This window comes from Myodes glareolus, chromosome 9 (assembly GCF_982192425.1).
Source record: "Myodes glareolus chromosome 9, mMyoGla1.1, whole genome shotgun sequence".
NCBI lineage: Eukaryota > Metazoa > Chordata > Mammalia > Rodentia > Cricetidae > Myodes > Myodes glareolus.
Genome location: NC_142034.1, coordinates 37567036 through 37579297, shown reverse-complemented (window position 1 = coordinate 37579297; position 12262 = coordinate 37567036). Strand labels below are relative to the sequence as shown.

At 37.5% G+C, this 12262-nt stretch overlaps 1 protein-coding gene across 4 annotated transcripts in view; it reads right to left on the bottom strand.

The window, feature by feature from the left end:
* Usp32 (ubiquitin specific peptidase 32) overlaps positions 1-12262 on the bottom strand; it is a 148454-nt gene that overhangs the window by 79736 nt on the left and 56456 nt on the right. For 3 of the 4 annotated variants that reach the window (XM_048446738.3, XM_048446739.3, XM_085695605.2), the window contains exon 5: positions 10131-10290. In XM_048446738.3, coding sequence (XP_048302695.2) covers positions 10131-10290 — 160 coding nt within the window. Of the gene's footprint in view, positions 1-3157; positions 3210-10130; positions 10291-12262 lie in introns of those variants that run through there. The other variant, XM_085695606.2, reaches the window with a different exon arrangement.

The window sequence follows — 12262 nt, the reverse complement described above, 5'->3', positions numbered from 1 at the left end:
AAGAAATATACCAAGGTAAGAAACAGCAACTATAAAACATAAACTAACTGGAACCATCTAAGATGAAAATAACATTTAAGTTCAAAAACTACCCATTAGAGAACTTAGTAACAGCTTAGGAAGGAGATAAGAGGAGAAATGAGCAAACCTGAACACAGGATAACAGAAACTATTCAAATGCCAGCACAATGAGAAAACAGAATGAACAACTCATTAGGACCAAAGTGATTATAAGATAATATAAACATAAAACTGTGAAGGAACTAAAAACAACAAAAGAAAATATTTGAGGGCTGGAGAGATGGCTCAGAGGTTAAGAGCACTGGCTGCTCTTCCAGAGATCCTGAGTTCAATTCCCAGCAACCACATGGTGGCTCACAACCATCTGTAATGAGATATGGCGCTCTCTTCTGGCATGCAAACATACATGCAGGCAGAATTTTGCATACATAATAAATAAATAAATCTTAAAAAAGAAAATATTTCAATTATTTGCGATTAAAAAATTTTCTTGGAGACAGAATTTTGGTATGTAGCTCAGGCTGGCCTCAAACTAACAATGATCCTCCTTACTCAGTCTCTCAAGTGTTTTTGTTTTGTCTTTCAGACAAGGATCTCACTAAACAGCCCAGGCTGGCCTGAAATTTATTATACAAATGAGCCTGGTCTCAAATTCATAGAGGTCTACCTGCTTCAGTCTGCCAAATGTGGGCATTACAGGTCCTATGTGGCTCTGAAAATTTTTTAAATTTGGTGAGAATTAATCCCATACCTAACCACACTAATGCAAGATATAATAAATTACTGATAATGAAAAAAAATATCATAGCTGGGATGCAGTACACATGCCTAGCAGATGTGAGGTCCCAAGTCAGATCCCTAGCACAGGAAGAGAGAGAAGGAAGAAGGAAAAGGATCTTTAAGATCAGGTAGGATGGGGTGGCGCATACTGCCAATCCCAATACTCGGGAAGCAGTTGCAGGCAGATCTATGAGTTCCAGGACAGCTGGGGCTAGAGAGAAACTCTTGGGGTTAGGGAAATAGGGGATAACAACAAGAACAGGACAAACATTATAAACAAAGGAAATAAGTATATTCAGATAAAAGGGAGCAAGAAATAAAAAAGGCAAACTACTAAAAACAAAACTGCCAATCTCAGTAATATATATACTGCCAAAACTGTACTAAAAATACAGGAAATACAAGGACTTTGTGAAGCAACACAGTATTCAACAATAACAGAATTGCATAAAAAGGAATAATGAAGACATCCTCCAAACAGAAGAAAAACAAACTAGTTGGAATCCACATCTATAGAAAATATGTAACAACAACCAAAAACAACAACAACAACAACAACAAAAACAACAACAAAAAAACCAGACAAACAAAGAACTCAGGAAACATTCAGGCTCTTACTGCCACAAAGATCTTATCAACAACCTTAAGAGATTATTTTCAGTACGAATTTGGTTGCAGCTTTCTGTTGAGAATGTCACCGAAACTGCTAGATTCTGAAACTAAGATAACTACTATGTCTTGCAATGGTGGTATTAATTTCTAGGAAATGTTCACAGGCCTCAAATTATTTACTATTGGCCTCTTCAGAAAACGCTTGGTAAATCTTTTTATTAAGTCTTTGAAACATCAAACGTTAAAAAAAAACAAAACAAAACTGTGGTTTACAAAAACAAAACAAAACAAAACACTGGGACTTTGGAATCATGAGGTAAGAGACTGTTGGACCCTAGCGTCCAAACACAGAGGAGGAGTCACACCCAGAGACCATCCCTCACACCACAGCCAATGCAAAAGCATGAGGATTTTATTAATTCTGTCACGACAGGGTCCCTCAGCATTCAGGAAGCCGAGAGACCTCGAATAGCTGGTAGAGACTACTTTTAAAGGAGAAGGCCACAGAAGCAAGGGGGGGGGGGGTTGTTCTTTGACTATTATGATTGGCTTATTCGAACGGGCTAGTACCAATAATTGGCTAAAGAGCTGTTGCCACATCAGAAGAGGTAAGAGGTCATTTTGACCCCGTTTCCCAGGGGACTGAATCAAAACATACATGTATGGGTAATTTTTCAGGAACTGAGTCAACAACTTAAAGGTTATTTTGCCCCAATTTCTGGAGAACACACGTGCATGTGTAGCTGTTAGGTCCTTGGTTCCCAGGGGAGGAGGGGAAGCACTGAGGCACAGAGGCTGAGAGGGTTCAGAATTGTCAGAAATGGCTTCAGAATTGTCTTAAAGTTTTACAAGACAGAGTTTAAGATTTGAGATTTCACAATTCTGATGTCCTGAAATGATAAGATTGCAAGGTCTTTTTCTGCTTTATAGACATTTTTTAAAAGTAGAGTAAAGGCAGCAATTTGCCACATACCCTTATCCTCATAAACTTTATGACACCTTGCACCAGAGTGGTACAGCTTATAATTGCTGAACATACACTGACACGACTTCAAATAAAGTCCATAATTACATGATTTATATTAGAGGTCATTCTTTTTTTAAAAAAAATATTTATTTATTTATTTATTTATTATGTATATAATATTCTGTCTGTGTGTCTGCCTGCAGGCCAGAAGAGGGCACCAGACCTCATTACAGATGGTTGTGAGCCACCATGTGGTTGCTGGGAATTGAACTCAGGACCTTTGGAAGAGCAGGCAATGCTCTTAACCTCTGAGCCATCTCTCCAGCCCTTAGAGGTCATTCTTGATGTTGTGTATTACTGGTCTGGGCAAATGACTTATTGTCTACTATTGTATTGTAGTATCACAAAGTAACTTCATACGCCCCTAAAAACACTTCTGTGTTCTTCCTTCCTATTCACCTTTCCTCCCCATTAGTTCCTAGCTAACTGCTGATATTTTGTTGTTCTTGTTTTTTCAAGACAGGGTGTAGCCCTAGCTATCCTGAAACTCAGAGATCTGCCTACCTCTTGAGTGCTAGAATTAAAGGTGTGTACCACCACCACCTGCTTACTGTTGATCTTTTTTACTCCCATAAGATTTTTTTTAAAGTTTTTAGAGCATTTTTAATTGAGAGACTAACTGGATAGATAAATCTTTTCATTTGGGGTTTCTTCAAATTCAAATCTGAAAAGTATTCTCTCAGCTTTATCTGATTTCTCTACTTCTACTAGCCTTACCTGAAAGCTCAGCATCTGTTATCAAGATTGAAGACATCCTATATTCCTTCACATCACCTAGGAAGAAGGGTCACTCACTCATATGGAACTCAGCTTTGCTTTCTTTTAAAGATTCTTTCATCTACATGTTGTTAGTGGTCTTAAAAGAAGAGCACAATTATTTGGTTTATGTGATTATTTTATTTTATTATACTTGACAGTAAAGGTCTTAGTTTTCTATTTCTGAGCATAAGCAGAACCTTCTCCCTTCGATTATCATTACGCATGATTTGGAAATTTTCACTAGTTCAAGAAAACAAAAATCATGGAATATAATATAGAGAAAGAAAACCAATGTTATTTGCATGTAAGTAGAACTCATAAATGAACAAACAAATATACAAAAACCCACACACCTCAACAATAGAGGCGGCAAATGTAGCTCAGTGACAGTTCGCCTAGTAAGTGAGATGCTCTGGGTTCAATCCTCACCACTGAGGAACAAGAAAGAAACAAACAAAAGCCTCAGAAGAATCTATTTACAAATTAACAGCTAAGAACCTGTGGGTTAGTGTAGCAGGTAAACGACCTCACTGACAAGCCCGATGACCCAAGTTTGATGACATAAAATCAGAAGCAGAAGGAAAAGAACTCACCCCTGCAAATTGTTCTATGACTTGTACACAACCAAATGTGCCCCACCCACCACAAATAAATAAATAAAAAATTTTAAAAAAGAAAAGAAGCCAGGCAGTGGTGGCTCACGCCTTTAATCCCAGCACTCGGGAGGCAGAGGCAGAGAGATCTCAGTGAGTTTTGAGGCCAGCCTGGTCTACAGAGCAAAGTCCAGGAGAGCCAGAGGTACATAGTGTCAACTCCCACCCCTAAACAAAACCCTGTGTCAACTCCCACCCCTAAACAAAATAAAATAAACAACAACAGCAACAACAACAAAACCTGAAATACCTGCTTCAAATAGCCAGATAATTAGACTTATTTAAAAGACAGTAGTAGTACTTTTACATTTGCCATGACAGCAGAAAGTGAGCTATCTGAACTGGGAAAGTACACAGAGACAGGGGTGGTGGTGAAGGTAGACGATAAAAAAAAATAAATGTATGAATATGCCACAATGAAACATGTTATTTCATATTCTAATTTGAAAAATTCATAGAGAAAACAATTCTAAGCCATGAACAAAAACAAATAATCTAAAATATTAGCAAATAGAAGAATTGCATCCTGATATCTAAATGAGATGTCATTTCTCTCCTCTAATCCTAAATAAGATGTCTGTTTATGATGAAATATGGTGACTATAGAAAAAAACTTTTTCTCTAGAGAAACACTAAAGTTCTAAGCTTTCTTTAAAGTAATAAAACAGCAATATAAAGTATCTCATCCTAAAAGAAGACAACAAAAGCAGAGCACCAATACACATTAAAAATAAATACATAAGCCGGGTGATGGTGACACAGGCCTTTAATCCGAGCACTTGGGAGGCAGAGGCAGGCAGGAGTTTGAGGCCAGCCTGGTCTACAAGAACTAGGTTCAGGACAAGCTCGATAGCAACAGCAAAACCTTGTCTAGGAGCGGGGGACAGGACCCAGGTTCAATTCCAAGCACCCACATGGCAGCTCACACCTATCTTTAACTTCAGTTTCAAGGGATCTGACACCCTTACACAGACATATATGCAGGCAAAACATCAATGCACACAAAATAATAAATAAGACATTTTTTAAAAAAGAAAAAAGCAACAAATTTAACATTCCTTTTATTTGTAAATGTTAAGTAAATATATAACAAAACTTGCACTCCACTGGCTAAAGAAGAATGAATCTACATCTACCTGTAAGTATAATTTTTCCTGGGACTACCAAGAATACTATATTCCCAGTATTCTCAATTATTTGGACCGACTTTGGGCCATTCTAATCAATCTCACCTTACAGAAGGCTCCATCTCTAGAAGTTCTTTAATGTCAGAATGATCCCCATGGAAAAGACCAGGCTCCATATTCAAGTATTTTATATAGTAACACAGTCCTCTAGTGTTTTGAGGAGACCACCTGCTCTCAGAAGCAATGGCTTCTGACATTTACTTAGAATGGCTATAAGTCTTATGTCATTACGGACAAGTAAAAGGATGGTGAGGAGACATGGATTTAGTTGGGGGGTCTATGGTTTTACAGTCACTGAAATATATTTCCCCTACTTAAAGAAGGCTCTAATACGAGATGTCACAAGGGACTAGAAGACACTGATGTTTAGAATCTTAAGGAGATGGATGTAGCTCAGGGGTAGAGGACTTTTCTAGCACAGTACCCTAGGCTTAGTCTCTACGTAGCAAAAAGAAGAAAAAAAAGCAAAACACAAAGGTAAGATACACAGCAATTAAAAAAGAAGTATGAGGCTTTAATTAAAAACCAAGGAAAAGGTTAACGTCTATTATTTTGTTTTGTGTGACAAGTTCTGCTATATATCCCAAGGCCGTATGCCATTGAAATAAGATAAATGACAATAATGACAAATGACCAGCGGTTTTTTGTTTGTTTGTTTGTTTTTTTAAAAAAAGACAATATAATTTTGCACTAGGGGTGGTGGTGCCACATAGCTTCAATCCCAGCACTCAGGAGGCTGAATTTGAGCCAGCCTGGTCTACAGAGTGAGTTCCAGGATAGCCAGGGCTACACTGAGTAACCCATGTCTCAAAATAAAAACAAAAACAAAACACTACAAAAAACAAAACAAAACAAAACAGAACAAATCCCAACCAACCAAACAAACAGAAACTTTAAAAAAAAGAGGAGGGTCTTGGGCATATATTTCAGTGATAAAAATGTGTGTTCTCAGCAGACAGGAAAATTTAGGTTCATACCATAGCGTTTGGCTAGGGCTATCTTTTAGCACAGAACGAGGTAAAAACAGATTGTGTGGAAAAACTTATCTTTCCACAATTTTGAATTTTAGTCAGTTTCTGCAAACTCCAAAGATATGTGTGCTAAGTAAGTATGAACAAGAGCCGGGCAGCGGTGGCAAAGGCCTTTAATCCCGGCATTCAGGAGGCAGAGGCAGGCGGATCTCTGTGAATTCGAGGCCAGCCTGGTCTACAAGAGCTAGTTCCAGGACAGGCTCTAAAAGCTACAGAGAAACCCTGTCTCGAAACTCCTCCCCCCCAAAAAAAAGTATGAACAAGAAAAGGTTACTATAAGAAATGCAAAAATGTCCAAGGTTTGGCCTTTAAGGTAGAATCATCTCCTCAGTCTTTGTTGTTTGTTATGTTTGAGATAAGATCTTAATTTATATCCCTGGTTAGCCTGGTACTCTCTATATAGACCAGGCCTGTCTCAAACTTACCACAATCTACCAGCCTCAGAGTTCTGAGTGTGGGGGTTACAGGTATGTGCCACCAATCATGGCACTCAAATTTTTTTTAAAGATTTATTTATTTACTTATTATGCATAGAACATTCTGTCTCTATGTCTACCTGCAGTTCAGAAGAGTGTACAAAATCCCATTACAGATGGATGTAAGCCATCATGTGGTTGCTGGAAATTGAACTCAGAACATCTGGAAGGGCAACCAGGGCTCTTAACCTCTGAGCCATCTCTCCAGCTTCCCAAAGTATTTTCAATGGTAAAAATTAATAATATATTTACTATTCTATTTCAAACTGTGTCTATTATCAGAATATTGACTCTATTATCAGTACACTGGCCTGGAAGAGTAAATGGCTTTAAAGATGAACTTATCCTTAGGAATCCTGTACTCATTTCGCAGATTTGTTTTTAATTTTAAACTTTAATTTATTTTAATTACACATGTGTCTGTTTAGGAGTGTGTGCACATTGAATATAGGTGCCACTGGAATCCAGAACAGGGCATCCAATCCCTGGAGCTGAAGACACAGGTGGCTGTGAGCTTCTCAACATGGGTGCTGAGAACTAAACTCAGGTCCGCCACAACTAAACTTCAGCCCCTATAATAAAGTATTTATTGTTGTTGTTGTTGTTGTTATTATTATTATTATTATTGTGTGTTTTCCATATGTGTAGGCATGTATACTACCACAAGCATGTGGAGGTCACAGGTCAGCTCTACCGGGTCACATAGGTTCTGGGTATTGAACTTAGGTCACCAGGTTTGTAGGCAAGAGCTTTAGACATCTCACTTGTCACCATTTTGATTCTGTTGTTTTGTTTTTGAAACAGGATCTCACTATATGGTTTAGGCTGACAGTGAGTTCATAATCCTCCTGTCTCAGTTTCCTAAATGCTGGGATTATAGATTTGTACCACCATGCCTGACCAACTTCCTTGCAGTCCAAAAGATAGAATCCAGGTCTTGTGCAGGGGAGGCAAGATGTCTACCATGAATTCCATCTTTAGTCCCAATCCTTCCATCCTTACGCAAATTGGCCATACTCAGTCATTTAATTAATTAGTAAGTTATCATAGAAAAATGTAACAATCTCTTCTCTTAAAAATTAATTTCTACTACCATAAAAGTACAACTTTGAATGGGTCCTAATTTCTAATTATTAACTATGTGTATCTTAACCAGGTAGTGGTGGCACACAGCTTTAGTCCCAGTACTCAGGAGGCAGAGGCAGGGTAACTCTGAGTTCAAGGCCAGTCTGGTCTCTACAGGACATCCAAGGCTACACAGAGAAACCCTGTCTAAATAAAACAAAAACAAAACAAAATTGTATCTAGTGAGAAGCAACATGGGTAGAAGTCAAAGAGAAAGAAACACATGAGCAGGTGGGAGGAAGACACTTCAAAGGAGGGAGACAGGAAAGACCACAGAGCACATTATTGTGTTAGAAAGGAGGAGGAATCAGAGAAACCCTGCCTCGACGAAATAAATAAATAAATAAATAAATAAATAAATAAATAAATAAATAAATAAATGAAATTTTTAAAAAAGGGAGGAGAAGGAACGCGAAAAGATACTCTGAGAAGTTGAGAGGCAGGTATATGAAGCAGAGGAGCAGGGGAGAGAAAAAAATTAACCAAAATAAAGTGTCTGTAAATGCAATAAGGAAACCTTTTACTTTGTAAGGCAATTAAAGTGGGGAAAAAAAAACCAAAATGCCTATAACTTTGAGTTTGAGTTCTAATTCAGTTTCTTAATTTAAGTAAAAGCAAGATAACAGTAGCTTGAAATTTACAAGTCTGAAAAATGTGCTTACCATGACAAAAATCTATTGCGCTTTTTCTTATATTTATTTACTTTGTGTATGCTTATTTCACTCACACTTCCATACAGACAGCATTCACTATTGAAGGCATACAGGGCAGGAACCTGGAAGCAGGAGCTGATGCAGAGGCTTGCTCTCTTCATGGCTTTCTCAATCTTATATCTTTATAAACTTTAGAACCATCATCCCAGGAGTATCCCCACCCACAATGAGTTTGCCCCACCCCCATCAATCATTAATTAAGAAAATGCCCTACATTCAGGTTTACCTAAAGCCCAATCGTATGAAGGTATTTTTCTCTCAGATGACTTTGGTTTTTGTCAAGCTGTCATAAAACTAGTCAGGATAGGGTCCTATGATTGAGAAGAGATGGCACAGACAACAAATAAGTTGCTTCAAATAATTATAACATAGGGTAAAATGTAAGTTCAAAAAAGAGGGACACAAAAAGTTGTTTAAAAAAACTCAGAGATGGGCTAGAGAGATAGCCCAATGGCTAAGAGCACTTACTGCTCTTGCAGAGAACCCTGGTTCAGTTCTCAGCACCCACATAGTGGCTCACATCTATCTCTAACTCCAATGCCTCTTCTGACTCTGTACATATGTGTACACATATATACACTCATACATACACACACACAAAATAAAATTGAAAATTAAGAAACTCAGAGAAAGTAGCTTTCTGATAGGACTGCAATAAAAAGTTTCATTTAAAGAAGCGGCACAGGCTAGAGATAGCTAAGTTGGTGCAAGCATGAGGACCAGAGTTCAAACCCCTGAAACCCTATTTTAAAAAGCCAGGTGGATGGTGGTGGTACACACCTTTAACCTCAGCACTTGGAAAGCAAAGGCAGGCGAGTTCAAGGTGAGCCTGGTCGACACAGAAAAAATGCTGTTCATATTAAAAAAAAAAAAAAGTAGGTGGGGAGATGTCATTTAAGTTTTCAAGATTTGATAGGCAAGAAAAAAGGGAATCTTAGTGTCAGGAAAGAGCAAGAGCAGAATGGTTTTTTCTTATTTTTGTTTCCTTTTTTGTTTTGCTTTTGGTAACTACTAAAAAGAACATATTAGAATTTAACAGTTATTGTATAACTGAATTGTGTCTCTCAAAAATTTGTGATCTCCTGGAACTTTGAATGTGGTTCTTTTTTTTTTTTTTTGGCAAAAAGGGTGCTTGAAGAAATAATGAATTTATTATCAGCTTGAAATGAAGTTATGGATTTAGCCTGGGCCTTAAATCCAATGACAGAAAGTTGGAAGTAGTGAAACATGCCTATAATTCCAACACTTGGGAAGTAGAGCTGGGAGAATAAAAAATTCAGTGTTACCCTTGGCTACATAGTAAATTTGAGGTCAGCTTATTTAGAGTATGTGAAAAAAGAAAAGAACTTAGAGACAGAGAAGGCAGATGAAAACCAAAGCAGATGTGATGCGCCTACAAGGAATACTTAGGATTACCGAAGGCAGAAAAAAGAACGAGTTCTTCCTCTAGCAGGGACAGAGCTGTATCGGAACCTTCGTTTCAGCCACTGGAGCTCCCGGAGACTAGGTTTCTCTTATTTTAGGTTATGAATTGTGGTAATCTATGACAAATAGTTAAGGAAACTAATACAGCTGTATTAAGAACAATAAGTAAAGGGCTGTATTTTCTACGTTCCACCATCTCATTCCATTATAACTGGAAGAAGAAAGCAGTGACAAAAACCTTTCCATCTTTATGAGCATATTCTGCCAGTATCAGTCAATTATATTAAAGGAGAAAGCAAACAATATAGTGTCACTACTTACAATGTGTGACTCCAGCCAGAGTTTGGTAGAAAGTAGGCGTGTCACTGTCATCAGTGAGGGTCACATATACACCCCCAGATAGCAGCCAGCGAGAAAAGGTAAAAGCATCTTTGTTTAGAAGAAGCCAATTTCTAAATTTTTCATAGTTCACCTTTTCACCCTGAAATTGAAATAAGAAAACAGGTTTAGTACAATTTTAGGTATAGTATTTAGAGCCTGAACAGCCTGGAACTTATCAGTGGCTGACATTTTCCCATCTACATCTAAACTCAGGGCTAAATATCATCAGATACAGGTATTCGTGAAGCAAACTGCTTTTTGAAAAACAAAACAGCTGCGCTTGAATTAAAATCTATGTGCTAACTGTAAATTATTATCAATTTATTAATGCAGTCAACTTACAATACTAAACATTAAAGCCGGGCATGGTGGCACTCAGGAGGCAGGCAGATATCTGAATTCAAGGCCAGCCTCGTCTACAAAGTAAGTTCCTGGAAAGTCAGGGCTACCCAGAGAAACCCTGTCTTGAGAAACCAAAACAAGAACAAAAAACAAAATAATAATAATAATAAACCCTACACTTTATTTGTTAAGGTATATCCTAAAACCAATAGGCTATATTTATATCTGTTTTGATATTTAATAAATCTAGTGCGGGAGAAATGGCACAGGCTGCTCATGCAAAGAACCCAGGATCAGTTCCAAGCACCTACATGATGGCTCACAAAATTCTTAACTCCAGTTTCAGGAAGACCAACACCTTCTAGTTCTTCAGGAACCAGGCACATATGTGGAGCACATACATGTATGGAGGCAAAGAAAGCATACACATAAAATAAAAAACATAAAAAGTTTGTTTCTTGGGCTAGAGAGATGGCTTAGTGATTAAGAGCACTGGCTGCCCTTCCTGAGGTCAATTCCCAGCAACCACATTGTGGCTCACAACTGTCTGTAGTAAGATCTGGTTTCTTCTGGCCTGCAGGCATACATGCAGACAGAACATTATACATATTAAATAAATGTCTTTTAAAAAAATTAGTTTCCCTTACTCTTAAAAATTATAATTACTCCACATTTTCACTTATCCCTTATCTTTTGCATTTTGAAATCTAAATTAGTATATATTTAACTAAAGTTGCCTAAATTAAAACACTTAAAACAATTATCTAGAAGTCATTTTTAGACTAGACAACCAGGATCTCAAAAGTCATTTAGAGTTCAAAAACAAACAAGGTAGACACACTTAATAGTGTAGGCATTTAATCCCAGCACTCAAGAGACAGAGGGAAGAGGATCTCTGTGAATTTGAGGTCAGCCTGGTCTACATAGCAAGGACGAGTCCTTGGACAGTCAAAGTTACATAATGAGACCCTATCTCAACAACGCCACCAAAAGGAACAAGTTCATTTCCACTTTTTGCTTTCCTTTTTAAAAGAACTTTTGAAAATTTCATACAAGTTATACAATGAAATATTCATCTCTACCTCCCCATCTCACCCCTCTAAGTTCCTCTAAACCCCCTCCACAATACTACTCTCAACTTCATGTCTTTTATAAGTATTTGTCTTACTAAATCTCTAAAGAAAAAAAAGTATCTAGGTTGAACAAGGCTGTGCTGAAACTGCTCTCTAGGTCAAGCCTTGCTTGGACAATAGCTCTTAAGTTTAGTAAAGACTAGATATTTCTCTGAGAAAAAGAAAAAACCTCACTGGAAATACAACAAAGACTGACATTCAGGGGCTTAGCAACTCCAATTCTAATAGAAATGCTGACGGATACAAAACAACTCCTGCACTGTTGAGTAGGATCCTCCTAAGCACAACAATATGCTTGGCCTACTAGCTTGAAAACACTTAGCATCAATGCAATGCAAACTATGGAGACAACACTGACAGTCTTGTTTCAAATTTGAGACATGGACACAAGAAGACACTGCAAACATGTTGGGGATTAAGGATTTTATCATCCTATTCTTACTCTAACCATGTGTGTCTAAAAACAAAGGAGTATAAATTCTATACTTTTTACACCATTAACTCTTAAGATACTGGGATAAATCTTAAAAGTTGTAGAATCATTTATTACAACTAGCTTTTTAAAAATGGTTATGATTTTATGAATTTATGAATTCT